Here is a 15,469-nt window from a genome sequence, read left to right as displayed (position 1 = left end):
TTGTTGGCCATTTTTGTATCTTCTTTGGAGAAAAATCTCTTGAAATTTTTTACCTATTTGTAAATTGGATCGTTTGGTGTCTTTTTGTTGTTGAATTATACACATTCTCTCCATATTCTGGACACTAGACCCTTATCAGATACATGATTTATAAATATTTTTTCTTCTTCTGTGGATTGCCTTTTCACTTTGATAGTCATTTGAAGCTCAAAAGATCCTAAACTTAAAGTCCAACATACCTGCTTTTTTCCTTTCGTTGTTTATGCTTTTTCCATATCCCAGCTAAGAAACATTGCTTAATCTGTGGTCATGAACTTTTTACACCTGCATTTTCTTCTTTAAGAGTTTTATAGTTACAACTCTTATGTCTAGGTCTTTGATATGTTTTGAGTTATTTTTGTATATGGTATGAAGTAGAAGTAAATTTTATTTTTTAGAATAGTGTGGGATTTGTAGAAAAACTGGGATCATAGAGTTCTCCCTGTTAATATGTTAGTATGGTATACTTGTTACAATTAGCAATGTTAATACATTGTTATTAACTAAAATCCATACTTTATTCACCTGTCCTTCCTTTCTTTATCTTATGTCTTTTTTCTGTTTCAGAATCCCATTTGGGATTCCACATTAATTTGAATCATCATTTCCTTAATCTCCCCATTTCCCTTTTTGTAAGATTGTTACCTTGGTGAAAACATTTTTTGATCCCCACAAATAGAACTTTTGGTCCTCCTGCATGTTTTGTGGGTATGTTAAAATGTTAGTCTCTTCCAGTTGACTCCTAAATAAATAAGTAAAATCATTAGATTCAGTCAACAGGTGTGGTAGTAATAGAAAACACCTATCACCTGGGCTCCCTATTATCTTTGGCAGTTAAAAGTTTCAAATAAAGCCTTATTACATAGAAACTTTAGTATATTGAGAGTATACATATTTAAGTATAAGATATGTTTCTCTTGGTTTAATAGTGTACTAGGATTCTTAGTTTAATGTTTGGATTTGAGGGTGGTAAAGAAATAGGAAATAATCTGTGGGTTTCTTCTAATAGCAGACCGTTGCTTTGCAGCATTTTTTTCCTGTAGTGTAAATATTTCCTATATTATAAGGTCCTTCCTGTTTCTACTGGAATGTGTTTTAAGCCTTCCTGTCCTCAGGATTTCCGTATTATGATGTTTACTATCATCATAACTACTATTGGTCCAGCCACCCTTCACCCACCACTGAATGCACCCTGCATCACTGACACAGTGTCCTAATGATCTCCCTGGACTCCAGTCTTTACTGGTGATTTCTGGGTTGTAGGTCATTGCTTTGACAGGTTTTTTTTTTTTTTTTAAGATTTTATGTATTTATTTGACAGAAATCACAAGTAGATGGAGAGGCAGGCAGAGAGAGAGAGGGAAGCAGGCTCCCTGCTGAGCAGAGAGTCCGATGTGGGACTCGATCCCAGGACCCTGAGATCATGACCTGAGCCAAAGGCAGCGGCTTAACCCACTGAGCCACCCAGGCGCCCCTGATTTGTTTTGTTTTGTTTTTTGTTTTCAGAATTTGGGGCAGTTTTTAGATATTTTCTTATATTTGGAATTTTGTTTACCTCAGACTTCTAGATTTTTCTAGGTATTTCTTCCCAATTAAAAAGACATTAATAAATCGTAAGGAGATGCAAATGATAGGGGTGCCTGGGTGGCTCAGTCAGTTAAGTGTTTGCCTTTGGTTCAGATCATGATCCCAGCATCCTGGGATCTTCTGCTCAGTGGGGGACCTGCTTCTCCTGCTCCCTCCCGTTCCACCTGCTTGTGCTCTTGCACACACTTGCTCACTCACTCTATCAAAGAGACAGATGATCAAATGATTGATATGCTGGTTTTAAAACCAAAATATCATCTGGTCCTAGGGCATTTTGCTATCATGAAGAAAATATTTAGATGATTCAAGTGTCTAAAGATACTGAGTGAACTCATGGCATGCTTGTGTGCAATGATTCCTTATAGGCTGAGAGAGTAAATCTATTCCTTCATGTTTACCCCAGGATATGGGAAGCAGTGATCAGAGAAGCAGCAGGCATTCTATTATGAGGCCTGAGATGGTATTACTGAGGTCATACACAGTGGTATGTATATAGTTTTATGCAAGGCAGTTGTAGCATTTTATGCAGTGAAAGGTTGGGAATTGCCTTTCTTACTTTGTTAAGAAAATGTTGGAATGTAAATAACAAGAAGGCAGTGGTTTTTTTTGTCTCTGCATGTGTACAAGCAGATGTGTGTATGTTAAAGCATATATGCATGGTATACGTTTGCATGTGTAATTGCACTTACTCCCTAGCTCTGGCAGAAGGACTGAGAAGTTGGTGACGATACCTAATTCCCAGACCTTGGGTTCTGATACCATTCCTCACTTAAAGGAACTCAAGATTTCTCTGAGTTAGGTGACTGACACGAGGGCTAGGATGGGTACAAGATAAAACAAAGTGAGGAAGTGCTTTTTAAAAAATGATGGGACATGTCAGAAGACACAGGAACCAGCTTGAGGATGCTCCCCAAAAGCCCCAAATAATTAAGGACATGAATGAATTCTAAACCTATTGGAAAAACTAGGAATCTATGAGTCTATGCCAATAATAGGTAAATACATGGGGGAAGAGGGATGGTTTGTGTTTTCCCTCCCAGTGAAATGCCACCTGCTGACTGGTAGATATGGACAGAGGCCTAGAGTTGGGAAATCAGAATTGGTTTGGGCAAGATTCATCGATAGATGCTAAGATCAGGGGGAAATTTTAATGAAGACCAGGATATGTGCAGTCTTCTCGCAGACTGCACAGTAGTTTTAAGTGGGAAAGTAGTAACTGAACTGTAGAAAAACTGGAGAATACCCTGACATTGACCAGATGATCAAAATCAGGATCACTACTAAGGGGCAGATGGACATCACATTATCCACAGGTGATGGTCTGAGATGGACACAACATTTCTAATGTTAGTATTCTCTTCCGTAGATGCTTAGCCTGAGTGTAATCAGAAGGAAACATTAGATAAACCTCAAATGAATAATGTTCTTTTGGGGGCGAGGGAAAGTAGGCTGTATTCTTTAGAAATGTCAGTGTCCTAAAAGAAGAAATTATAGTGATGTTTCAGTTGTAGAAATGTCCCAAAGAAATATGACAGTCAATGTCTGATGCTAGACTGTATCCTGCTTTCGAGGCTAAAACAATATAAAGGACATTTTGGATTAGTTGACCAATTGGAATCTGGGAGGGATTGTTAAATAAAAGTATTATTGACAACTGTATTAAAGTGGCAGCACTTCTCAACCAGGTTTTGTAGAAGGTAAGCCCTTATGCCCTAAGGCATCTGTTAACATATAATGGGTTTGGTTCTCTTTTATACATCTACAGTGATACTGGCCAAATACAGGCCGTGGAAGAATGGAAAACTAGTCACTCAAATTATTTTCTGTAGGGCTTCATTCTCTCATGGAACTGGATAAGAGACTGTGAAAGAATATCCTTATTCTTGGGAAATAAGCACTGAAGTATTGAGGGTTAAGGACCATGAGTATACAATTTACTCTTCTGTGGTTTAAAAAAAAAAAAGAAAAGGTATAGAGAGCCCAAATGCTAAATTAAATGGGAGAAAATGTTAACAGGCAAATCAGAGAAATGGTAAATGGATGTTTTTGGTGCTTTGTTTTCTTGCAACTTTACAATGACAAAATCTATCTGCTTGTAAATCGAATGCATTTAAGAATATTAATTAACTGGAGGTCTTATTTAAGCCTGAAGCTTCCATACCTTGATAAGCATTCAGTTTTGTAGACTCCAACTATATTTTTGAATGGCAGTTTGTGAGAGAATTGTCTTTTTAGCAAGAAACTGATCACTATGAAGTTATTTGCCAATTCTGCTTGAGCTTCTTCTTGTAAGATGAGCTAACTCCATTCCTTTCTGGAATAACCCCAGGTGTAAGTAAATAAAAACTGTGACATCCTTAAAATAGGCACTCCAGTCATTACTGAGAACAAATATAAGTTGAAAATACATGGTATGAGAAATATTATTCAAAAATTACCATTTGGTTTCTCTTTCTAGGAGGAACTCTTGGATATAAAAGAACGCCCTCATTCCAAACAAAGGCCATCATGCCTCTCTGAAAAATATGACAGGTATGGCAGCAGGGGGAAAGGTGTGCTCCCTCTAGTCAACTTCTTGTTACACCAAACTTGGTAATTTAAGTTTTAGAGTTTTTTTGGTAGAATGGTGAGTGGGGAGAGTTCAAGGGTAATGACGTTGGGCTTCTGCTCATATACATCACAGATAAACTGTGGGCAGTGTAACACCTTACTGCATTGTCTTCATCAGTTTTATTATTAACTAGTTTTAACTATTCAAAGTTGAGCTTCATGGGACTAAGGACTACCAAACCAATTCCCTTTCAAAGAACTAATGATGAAACTAAAGTTAGAAAATGATTTGGTCAGAGGCACATAGTCGGAAAGCAGGATTAAGATTTGAACACAGGAGTCCTCTCCAGGGCTTTTGCTGTTGGTGGTTGTTTTTGGCCTGTGCTTTGGGGCTCCTTCAAGGGCCTGCCCTGAGGAGGCTGGTCAAGAGGACTCTGACCCTTGCAGTACTAGTCCACCTCGCTCCTTGCCTCCAGCCAGAAAAACCATTCAGCTGTTTAGGTTAGCCCTCTTGCATCTTGGGCTCCTTCCTAAAAGGTAGAAGGCTTTGGTCTGAGAAGACTAGAGCTAAATTATGGTCTGAAAATCTTTGTAATAACCCTGCATTGCACTCATTATGGCCACCTTAGGACTTTAAGGTCACTTCTTAAATATCAAGGTAGATGGTTCACATGGCCCTCAATTTTAATGTACAAAGTGTATTAAGTTTAATTGGTTGAATAGGACATACTATTTTTATTTGTATGTCTACTCTTCAGAATGTTGCTTAGTCTCAATTCCTCAATTAGTGTGAATTCCTCAATTCAACCACTTTCCCCTGATGAAGGTGGTGCTCGAACAATGGCTGTGCTAGTTGGTTAGGATTTTTTAATAGGTCTCAGATAAGCTGTTTTTTGTTTGTTTTTCATTAAAGCTGTCAATCTTTTTTATGCCTCAAGTTGAATTTTCTTGTTAAAACTGTTCTTGGCATGGGGCCCCTGGGTGGCTCAGTGGATTAAGCCTCTGCCTTTGGCTCAGGTCATGATCTAAGGGTCCTGGGATCAAGCCCCGCATCAGGCGCTCTGCTCAGTGGGAGTGCTGCTTCCCTCTCTCTCTGCCTGCTGCTCCACCTACTTGTGATCTCTCTCTCTGTCAAATAAAGAAATAAAATCATTTAAAAATGTAAAACAAAACAAAAAACCGTTCTTGGCATAAAATTATCAGGGTACACATACTTTTATTCTCGACATGGAAATGTGCTAGTAATAATAATAAAAATAAGGAGAAAGAGTAAAGACCTTTCCATCCTGGTATTTCTCTTCTCAGAGTTAAAATTTATTTGATTCTTAAATTCTAGGTAATCCTCACACCAACACCAGAAGATAGGTAATATCTTCTTTAGTGTGAGGAGTTTGAGATTGACAGGTTGACTCACTTATTCAAGAAATGCTTAGTTGGTACCTGCTGCTGTGTGGCAGATACTATGTCAGGTGCTATCAGATACTGCCTTAATGGAGCATTGGTCAGTGGAAGGATACAGTGAGGTACTCTGGAGTTTATCATTACCACCATTACAGGCAGTGAAGGACAAGTGCAGAGTACCCTGCTACTCGTGTTTAGCACAGTCTGGTCTGATCTAGGGGTTGGGAAGTCCTTTCAAAAGAAGAGTAAAGGGCATAGCTTATTAACTTATCCAGGATGTCCCTGGTGGTAATGGCAAAACTAGAATTCTGTCCCAGATCGTTGGACTCCAGAGCTCCTGTTCTGCACACTCTACCACCTTATCAAGAGAGAGGGAGTGTCAAACTAGAACCCAGATCACACATTTTATGTTCTTAAGAGCTTTTTGTCCTGACTGTGGGGAAAAACTGAAACAGTATGCATCAAAATTCTGGAAAAGGATATACCAGGCATTCCAAGAACTACTTTAAGTGAGAGCTTTTTCTCTCCTATATACTGATCTTCAGTCAAATGGGTGTTTTCCTCCTTCAGTAAACTTAAGTATTTATGGAGCATCTTCTTTGTGTAGGACAGCATAGTTACTGTAATCCCCATGTACCACAAGGTTTGTGTCTGATATTTCATTTATAACAGACCACTGGTTTCCTTTTTTTTTTTTTCTTTAAAGATTTTATTTATTTATTTGACAGACAGAGATCACAAGTAGGCAGTGAGGCAGGCAGATAGAGAGGGGGACGCAGGCTCCCAGCTGAGCAGAGAGCCCGATGCGGGGCTCCATCCCAGGACCCTGGGATCATGACCTGAGCTGAAGGCAGAGGCTTTAACCCACTGAGCCTCCCAGGTGCCCCAGACCACTGGTTTTCAAGTGACTGTTGGTGCTCTATGAAAAACAAAAACAAAGAAAAACAACAAAATATTACTGAATTCATACAGATTTTCCTGAGTGTACAATGGTGTATGTTCCAATAAACCCATCGTAAGTTGAAAATACTGTTAGTCGAAAATGCATATAAGACATCTGGCCTGCTGAACATCTTAGCTTAGCCTAGCTATGTTAAAGTGTTCAGAACACTTCTACTAGCCTATAGTTGGGCAAAATCAGCTAACATGAAGCCTTTTATATAATACAGTGTTGAATATCTCATAACCTATTGAATGCTGTATTGAAAGTAAAACCCAGAATGGTGTGGTTTACGCTTGTGTTCACACTGGCCGACCGGGAGCTGTGGCTGTGCTCACTGCCACTGCACAGCATCTCAGGAGGTCATTATGTCACACATTGCTAGCCTGGGCAATGATCAAACTTCTACAATTTGAAGTACAGTTTCTATTAAATGTGCACTGCTGCCAAGTAGAACCCTCTTGAGTTGAACCATAGTAAGTCAGGGACCATCTGTAGCTGTTCGTTTTCATGTTAAAAGAGCTAACCATTCTGATGGCAACCATGGAGTTTTATATTGGAAAGGGATTTTCATAACTTACCACCTGAAGAAATTTAGAATTTAGACTACATATGTGGTCCGCAGGTTCAAGTGCTAACTGTGTGTACCCTTTGACTTGTAGTGATGGTGTCTGGGACCCGGAAAAGTGGCATGCCTCTCTCTACCCAGCTTCAGGGCGGAACTCACCAGTGGAAAGTCTGAAGAAAGAGTTGGATCCAGACCGGCCTTCCCTTGTGCGCAGGATAGTAGGTGAGTGGGTAGAAGTCAGGGCACCGATTTTGAAGCAGCAAATTTGTTTGCCGCTGGTTTCTTAGCTGAGAGTTTTATGCATTCAGGGAAAATGTCATTTTCAGGAAACTGATTTATTAACTGGGTTTATCTGATTAGCAGAGAAAAATCAACTTTTCTATATAGCAGTGGCAAGTAGACTGCATTAGACTGTGTGCTTTTGGAATTAAAAGTACTGCTACCCTTCATCATTTGGGATAACTGAGTGAGATGTGATGGGCAGAATGTTAGTGAGCATAAAACAGTGCTGGAAATCCACTTATACTTAGTCTGCTATATGAAATTAGTCCTCAGGTATAAATTGGTTCTGGCAATTCTTAATAGTGGATTATGGTCTGAATACAGGGTTTGGATATAGTTTGAGACTGGACTAAAGTTTGGCTTTTGGTTTTCTATACCTTTACTCTTTAAATGCAATAAGAGATTGAGGAGTGAAGTAGAGAGCTGGCAGTGGAGAAGCTAGTCAAGGAACTTGTTGCAAGAAGGACTTCTTTTGAGATAAGTGAAAACCCATCGTAAAACAAATTTGGCACTTGGCAAAGAAGATAGGGGTTATTCTAGTTTGAGATATGAGATCCCTCTACACAGCTTACAAGTACACTTAGTAATGTCCCTCAAACAGAAAATTTATTTTAGGAGAATCATTAATTACACAGAAACTGTATTAAATGACAAAAACTAGTAAGCAGCCTAAATGTCCAGGGGTAGAAATGGGTTACATAAACTTTGGTACGTCTATAGGTAGGAGTATTAAATTTTTCAGCTGTAAATTGGAAACTTGTCTATACTATGTCTTGTTTTTAGAAGACATGGAGACACCCCATGGAAATTCTGGAAAAGTATATACGTTTTAGGTACTGTTCCTGGTGAGAAGATTAAAGGAACTTTTTCTCACTTGGACTTCAGTTTTCTGGTTTTTCTAGGAAGAATTTTTGTGTGGTGACATGGTTGGTTTCCTCAGCTCTTTATCAAGATATAATTGACAAAGAATAGACTGCACGTAAAGTATACCATTTGATGTTTTGGCAGGTGTATATACCTGTGAACCCATTACCATGATCAAAGTAACAAGCATTTCCATCACCCCCAAAAGTTCCTGGTACCTCTGAGTCGTTCCTCATACTCCCCCATTCCCCCCACCAACCCCCACCAAGCACCGATTTGCTTTCTGTCACTACAGATTAGTTTACATTTTCTAGAATTCAGTATAAATGGAATCCTATAGTGTGCACTCTTTGGGTAGCTTCTCTCACTTAGAATAGTTTTAAGATTCACTCGTGATGTTGGGCGTATAAATAGTTCCTTTTTATTGCCTATTAGTAGTCTATCGTATGAATTTGCCACATTTTATCCATTTATCTGTTGATGGACATTTGGGTTGTTTCTAGTTTCTGACCATTAACTAAAACTACTATGAATATTCAGGTACAAGTTTCTATATAGGCATACGCTTTCTTTTCTCTTGAGTAAATACCTAAGAGTAGAATGGCTGAGTCCTATAGTAAATGTATGTTCCACATTTTGAGAAACTGCCAACCTGTTTTGCAGCACAGTTAGGCATCTGCCTTCTGCTCAGGTCATGATCCCAGGGTCCTTGGATCGAGCGCCGCATCAGCCTCCCCGCATGGCAGGAAGCCTGCTTCTCCCTCTCCCACTCCCCCGATTCTGTTCCTCTCTCGTCATCTCTCTCTCTGTCAAATAAAAATCTTAAAAAAATAATAAAGGGTTATGGAGACTGATCATGGAAAATCGTTGATTATGAAATACATTTATTGCTACAAGGAGAAAGAGCAAAAGAGTTAGTCTTATTTAAATATGTAATGTTTATGGCACTCTGTAGCTGTTTCAGTGGTGACTCTTCCCTTTTTTTTTTTTTTAAGATTTTATATATTTGTCAGAGCACAAGCAAGGGGAGCAGCAGACTGAGCAGGCAGAGGGAGAAGCAGGCTCTCTGTTGAGCAAGGAGCCCAATGCAGGGGCTCCTTGGCAGTCCCAGGACCCCAAAATCATGATCTGAGCTGAAGGCAGCCACTTAACCAGCTGAGCCACTCAGGCGTCCTGTGACTCTTTTTTCCAATACCCTCACCACCACTAGTTGTGGACATAACTGGTTTGCTTACCTTTCTCTTTCTGGTGTCTTTCCACTGCTGGTTTGCTTACCTTTCTCTTTCTGGTGTCTTTCCAGATCCACGGGAGCGTGTGAAAGAAGACGACTTAGATGTTGTTCTCAGCCCACAGAGACGAAGCTTTGGAGGGGGCTGCCATGTGACAGCTGCTGTTAGTTCCCGGCACTCAGGAAGCCCACTGGAAAAAGACAGTGATGGGCTTCGCCTGCTTGGCGGACGGAGGATTGGCAGTGGGAGGATAATCTCTGCTCGGACCTTTGAGAAGGATCACCGCCTTAGTGATAAGGACCTGCGGGACTTGAGAGACCGAGATCGAGAGAGGGACTATAAGGACAAGCGATTTAGGGTTTGTCTTCTAGATTCTTTGGCCCTTTGTGTACTTAGGGACATGATATGCTCTTCATTTATACCAGGTTATTTTGAGGTGCTGGATGAACACAGCCCATTCTTCAGCCAGATAGAGAAGAAGAGAGTGTGCTGGGGGGCTGGGAGGGACTTCAAGTCTGCAGCATCATATCTTCATTGTGTTGAGCACTACTTAATTCATCAGGACCTTAACTGAGGTAGAAATGCCTTAACTAGAACCTTATTTTTTTATCTTACATTGTGTATTTTTCCAGAGGGAGTTTGGGGATAGTAAGCGTGTCTTTGGTGAGCGAAGAAGAAATGATTCCTACACAGAAGAAGAACCAGAATGGTTCTCAGCTGGACCCACAAGTCAGTCTGAGACCATTGAGCTGACTGGCTTTGATGATAAGATACTAGAAGAAGATCACAAGGGGAGAAAAAGAACAAGGCGACGGACAGCCTCCATGAAGGAAGGTAAGCAAAGACTTTGAGAGGGAAACTAACTGTTCTAATATGAGATGTACCAGTTGAAAGTTTCTAACGTTGTAGCCTGATTTTGAAACTGCTTCCTAAGTGTAAATTCCTACGTGTATATCATACTCTATCCTCAACTTGTTCTGCACGCAGAGCTAAGCAGAAGTCTCACATTACCCTGTAGGAGCACTGTGTACACAAAAGGGTTCCCTAGAGATAAGAAACACGGTAGAAATAGTGAAGGAGTCTTCTTTTTGAGCACTCTGCATAGTGGCAAGAATTTTGTGTATAATCCCACTTCTAACAGCCCTATGAGGTTGGTGCTTTTATGGATGAGTGAATGGAGAGCAGGAGGCTGAGGGACTTCTCTGTGGATACTGACGAAGTAAGTAGTGAAGTTGGGAGTTGAACAAGTCCTTTTGTGCTTCGGAGTCCACCTTCGTCACCATGGTTAGACCTTCCTACAGGAGTTGTTTATGACTTAGCTTCTCCCAGACTCAGCTGTGAGATGAGGTGAGGTATCTCCTTTGCTAAACTGAAGAAGCCAGAGCTAATGTGAGATTGCCTGGTGTAGGGTTGGGGGCCCATTAGTTATTTTCAGGGCAGTAGCCTGGATCCAAGATGGCCAGTCCTGGGCTGATGATCCTGAGAATTGGTGAAGAGCCAGGCTGGCTAGCCTGGCTTTAAGTACTGAGGCTGCTGTTTACAAAGGGATAATCTTTGATAAAACTTTTGAGGTGGGTCTGTTTCTTTATAAGGTGAAGACACTGCTTACTCCATAACTTTAAGTGTTACTTTTAGCATTAAAGATCAAATGTGAAAAATCAGAGGAAATCAGAGCTCAGCCTCTTGTGGGCACTTCTTGATTAAGTTCTAGTTCTCTTCAGCTTTCAGGATTAATTGAAAAACACCTTTTGGCAGGTACTGTTAACAAAAGTAGAAATCTGTCTTAATATGTGTTTAATCAGTAGCATCTTAATATTTTGAGGCTAAGATAAATCTCAGCAGAAAATAAGCTAGTGGAATTTCTTTAGGGGAAAGTAGGGAGAAATCACTTGCCCTTTTTTTGTAATATCTTTGAAATACAGTAGACATTATCATTATTTTTATGCTGTTACACATTGTTCCCTGGGGCGGCACAGGAAATCGATGGGTAACTTGGGAGACGTTGCTCTGAAATAGCCTTTGAGACATACCCTTGTGTCATTCTCAGACTAAAGCAGCACCAGCCAAGTGTGGTTTTTTTTTTTACATAAGATAAAGATAAGGCTTCTAGTGAAAAACACATGTTTTTCTTAACTGGTACAATCTGAATTTTACCCGTTCTTGTATCAACAAATGTATGAGCCAGATGGTGTGAGTGTCACCTCCTTACCTTAAAAATACAAAGAGAGTCTGGAAAGAAAGAACAACCCAAGACCCTGTCACATGAATTTCATGGCAGCCCCTTGAGTGGAATCCAGGGGTCCTAGCTCACTCATCCCAATAGTTAATTGCAGGGGTGCCTGGCTCAGTCATTAAGTGTCCGCCTTTGGCTCAGGTCATGATCTTGGGGATGTGAGACTGAGCCCCGAGTTGGGCTCCAGGCTCAGTGGGAAGCCTGCCTCTCCCTCTCCCATTCCCCCTGTTTGTGCTTCCTCTCTTGCTCGATCTCTCTCTGTCAAATAAATAAAATCTTAAAATAAATAAATAAATAAAAAGTTAATTGCTGAAGGTCCCTAGGCCGTCTTAGCTATTGTATTTAAATCCTACTGTATTTAGGATCAACAGGTACCCTGTAATTTCATCTTGGCTGTAAAAATGAAAGGAGGGGAGGGATGGTGAGTACCTTTTAGTCCATGTTTGTATCTGTACTCTAGCTTTCCATGATTTTTTGTTTGTTTAGAGAGAGTTGGGAGAGGGTGGTGAGGGGCAGAGTAAAAGACAGAAACTCAGGGTTCCCGCTGAACACGGAGCCCGACTCAGGTCTCAGTGTCACAACCCCAAGATTGTGACCTGAGCCAAAATCAGAGTCAACGCTTAACGTGCTGAGCCTCCCAGGTGTCCCTCCACAGAATTATTTTATATAGCTGTTCTCTGCAGGCCTCATAGTGCTGGGAATGTAGCAGTGAGCAAGACAAGTCTATTCCTTGCCTGTTTGATTTTAAGACTGATGTGTAATGAGCAGTTGTTCTAAACAGGGCCCAGTCCTAAGTGATATGTAAATGGTAATAATTGGAACAGTTTGAATATGCATTACACCTGTAACCTGAAAAAAATGTAGAAGTTAGAAATGGACAAAACCCTCCATTGATAGAAAAGAACATTTTAGGAATGGCTGGGTGGCTCAGTCAGTTTAGCATCCAACTCTTGATTTTGGCTTAGGCCTGATCTCAGGGTCGTGAGATTGAACCCGTTTGGGGCTCCATGCTGGGGCATGGAGCCTGCTTAAGATTCTCTTTCTTCCTCTGCCCTTCCCTGCATAGCTCACATGTGCTCTCTCTCAAACAAAACAAAACAAAACAAAAAAACATTTTAAATTGCACTCTCTCTAATGAAGGTATATGGTCCTTCTGAATGTGATAAAACATCCCCCTAGTTCTCTTTCCGAAGTCTTTCCCTTTTGAGTCTGTCATAATAAATGGCCAGTTGTGTTTGTTTGCTAGTGCACATCTCTGCCCACTCATACCCACACTCAGTTGACCCCATCTGCTTTCAAGAGAGCTTGACAATGGCATAAAATTGCGTGAGACACTCTTGCTGCCTGCAAAAGCTATTTATCTGTTAAGAGATATTGCCATATTGACACAAAATAAGAGGGGTAGGAGAAGTATTAAAGTTTCTTTTGTAAATGTATGAGCCAAGTACAGACTCTTGTTTCTACTTTTCATCCTTAAGTTGGGACCCAAAACTGCAGCAAAATGTCACTGGTCAGTCCTGAGGGGCGGGCAGGCAGGTTCTGCTGGGTAAAATGGGTCAGGGAGAAGCACTGCTCTAGTGCTCTAGTCTGGGCATTGATTAGGCTGAGTTGGTCATTTTTCTAGGGCTCCCTTTCTTTGTAGAGTGAGGGCAATACCTCCACCAAAGCAGTCATTTTAGTTTAACTGTCAGTCTGGGAGGAACAGTATTTGCTTCTGTTTGGCAGGAAGTGTGTGTCAACCCACTGGAGAGACTGCTGATTGCCTTGCCGGTGGCTTGCTAACTTTCTGTCTCATTGATGGCTTTAGGCCCTCGAGAGCTCGGGGTAGTCCTATGGTAGTCACCCCTATGGAGGAGCAGTGCCACCTTGATACACACGGCTTGGTGTGGAACAGCATTGGTGGCCATCTTAGGTTGAAGCTTCTGCCACTTGGCTGGGATTGAAACTGTGGGTCAGGAAACCACTTAATCCTTCAGTTGGAGTCCCCTGCTTTGCTGGCTAGCTTCTGAAGCATTATTAGAATGAAAGCAGCTGATCGTGTTTAGTGTCTCTTGGTCTGATTAATAACGAGACTGAAGTAACTACTGGGGACTTTTAAGAAGGGATGGGCCCAGGAGGTGGCTTCTTCCCCCCAACCCCCAGGAGGACTTCTATCTGCCATAGATCTTGAAACTATAGGTAGCTCTTACTAGGTGATTCTGCAGACTAGGCCTTTGGGAGTCCTGTTCTTCGGATAAAGTTGAATGTCTTACTTACTTAAAAGAAAAAAAAAATTATCCTAAGGATTTTGCCTTTTCCCATATTCCAGCTAAAACGAAGGTATTAGATTCCTTAAATGTTAACACTTGGTAGCTTCACTTAGACCTTGCCTTCACATCCTAACAACAGCTGAACAATACTTAGTTTTAAATTCGGGACACCTGGGTGGCTCAGTTGGTTAAGCAGCTGCCTTCGGCTCAGGTCATGATCCCAGCGTCCTGGGATCGAGTCCCACATCAGGCTCCTTGCTCCGTGGGGAGACTGCTTCTCCCTCTGACTCTGCCTTCCACTCTGTCTGCCTGTGCTCGGTCTCGCTCGCTCTCTCTCTGACAAAGAAATAAATAAAAAATCTTAAAAATAAAAAAAAATTAAATAAAAATAAATAAATAAATAAATAAATTTACTTGGCACCACAGAGTAAGACAGAACTGAGTAAAGCAGATTACCTCTCTTCAGAGAGCTCGGTCTCCCTAAACAATTATCTCACTAGACAGTGTGATAAGTACTCTGAGAGACAACACAAGAGTTACAGAGAAGGCAGTGAGTGATGTTTCTGGGCATGGTAAAAATGGGTAGGCAGGTCAGGCGTCCCAGAAGAGGTAACATTTGAGCTTCACCTTGAAGGATGAGCTACAACCAACCTGTAGGCATGTGAAAATTGCCCTCACGCTAGGTTCACAGGAACACCTTAGGTTGCCAAACTCTGACTTAAAGTGGTGGTGCAGATACCTGGATGAAGGCAGGGCCAAATTAATGTGGTTCCATTTTTAAGCAGTAAGAGACTTGCAAAACCTATCTTTAAAAAAAAACCTGAAGAATGGGTGGCAGAGTGACCATCATCCTTCCTGCATTGTGTTGGTGTTCTGGCTTGTGAGTAAGGCTTTTTTCTTCTCTAGCTCCCATAGGAAAGGAATGGTTTTACTGTTGCAAATGCTGTATCAGCACACGAGATTTGCCTTTAAAGTTATCCATGGCTCTTTTGCACGTGTGCTGATGGCTGAGGCCACAGATTAAGCCTAGAGCAGTTCACTTGATCAGATCACTTTTTGTCCTGGTTTTGCTTTCAGGCATAGTCGAATGCAATGGAGGAGTGGCCGAAGAGGATGAGGTGGAGGTCATCCTCGCACAGGAGCCTGCTGCTGATCAGGAAGTGCCAAGGGACGCCGTCTTGCCTGAGCAGTCCCCAGGAGAATTTGACTTTAATGAGTTCTTTAACCTTGATAAGGTGCCAGGCTTGGCTTCGGTGAGTGTAGCAGCACACTTATAAACAAGATGGAGCAACTATATGGTTAAATTTGACCTGAATATTTAGGATACTCTTTAAAGTATTGTTTTGCTAGATGTTTGGGGGATTTAGGCTTTTATTCATAAATGTTATTTGAGTTTTCATGGCTTTGTTTTGAGAGGCCTAGTGGAAATGACCAAGTGAGAATTCTGTACCGTTACCTCTTTTTCTAGACTGGCAGCATTAGACTAAGAATTCTTCAGATGTTAAGAACATTGTCTGCTTTTATTTT

The 15,469-nt window shown here is 41.0% G+C and overlaps 1 protein-coding gene across 7 annotated transcripts in view; it reads left to right on the top strand.

The window, feature by feature from the left end:
- EIF4ENIF1 (eukaryotic translation initiation factor 4E nuclear import factor 1) overlaps window positions 1-15,469 on the top strand; it is a 44,833-nt gene that overhangs the window by 9,260 nt on the left and 20,104 nt on the right. For all 7 annotated transcript variants that reach the window (XM_004766369.3, XM_045066922.1, XM_045066883.1 and 4 more), the window contains exons 3-7: window positions 4,085-4,158; window positions 7,180-7,307; window positions 9,532-9,818; window positions 10,093-10,294; window positions 15,020-15,195. In XM_004766369.3, coding sequence (XP_004766426.1) covers window positions 4,085-4,158; window positions 7,180-7,307; window positions 9,532-9,818; window positions 10,093-10,294; window positions 15,020-15,195 — 867 coding nt within the window. The remainder of the gene's footprint in view (window positions 1-4,084; window positions 4,159-7,179; window positions 7,308-9,531; window positions 9,819-10,092; window positions 10,295-15,019; window positions 15,196-15,469) is intronic.

Source organism: Mustela putorius, unplaced genomic scaffold (assembly GCF_011764305.1).
Source record: "Mustela putorius furo isolate JIRA1106 unplaced genomic scaffold, ASM1176430v1.1 tig00000081_pilon_pilon_pilon, whole genome shotgun sequence".
In the NCBI taxonomy this organism is placed as follows: domain Eukaryota; kingdom Metazoa; phylum Chordata; class Mammalia; order Carnivora; family Mustelidae; genus Mustela; species Mustela putorius.
The sequence above is the reverse complement of the archived record's forward strand: the minus strand, read 5'-3'. Positions and strand labels throughout refer to the sequence as shown.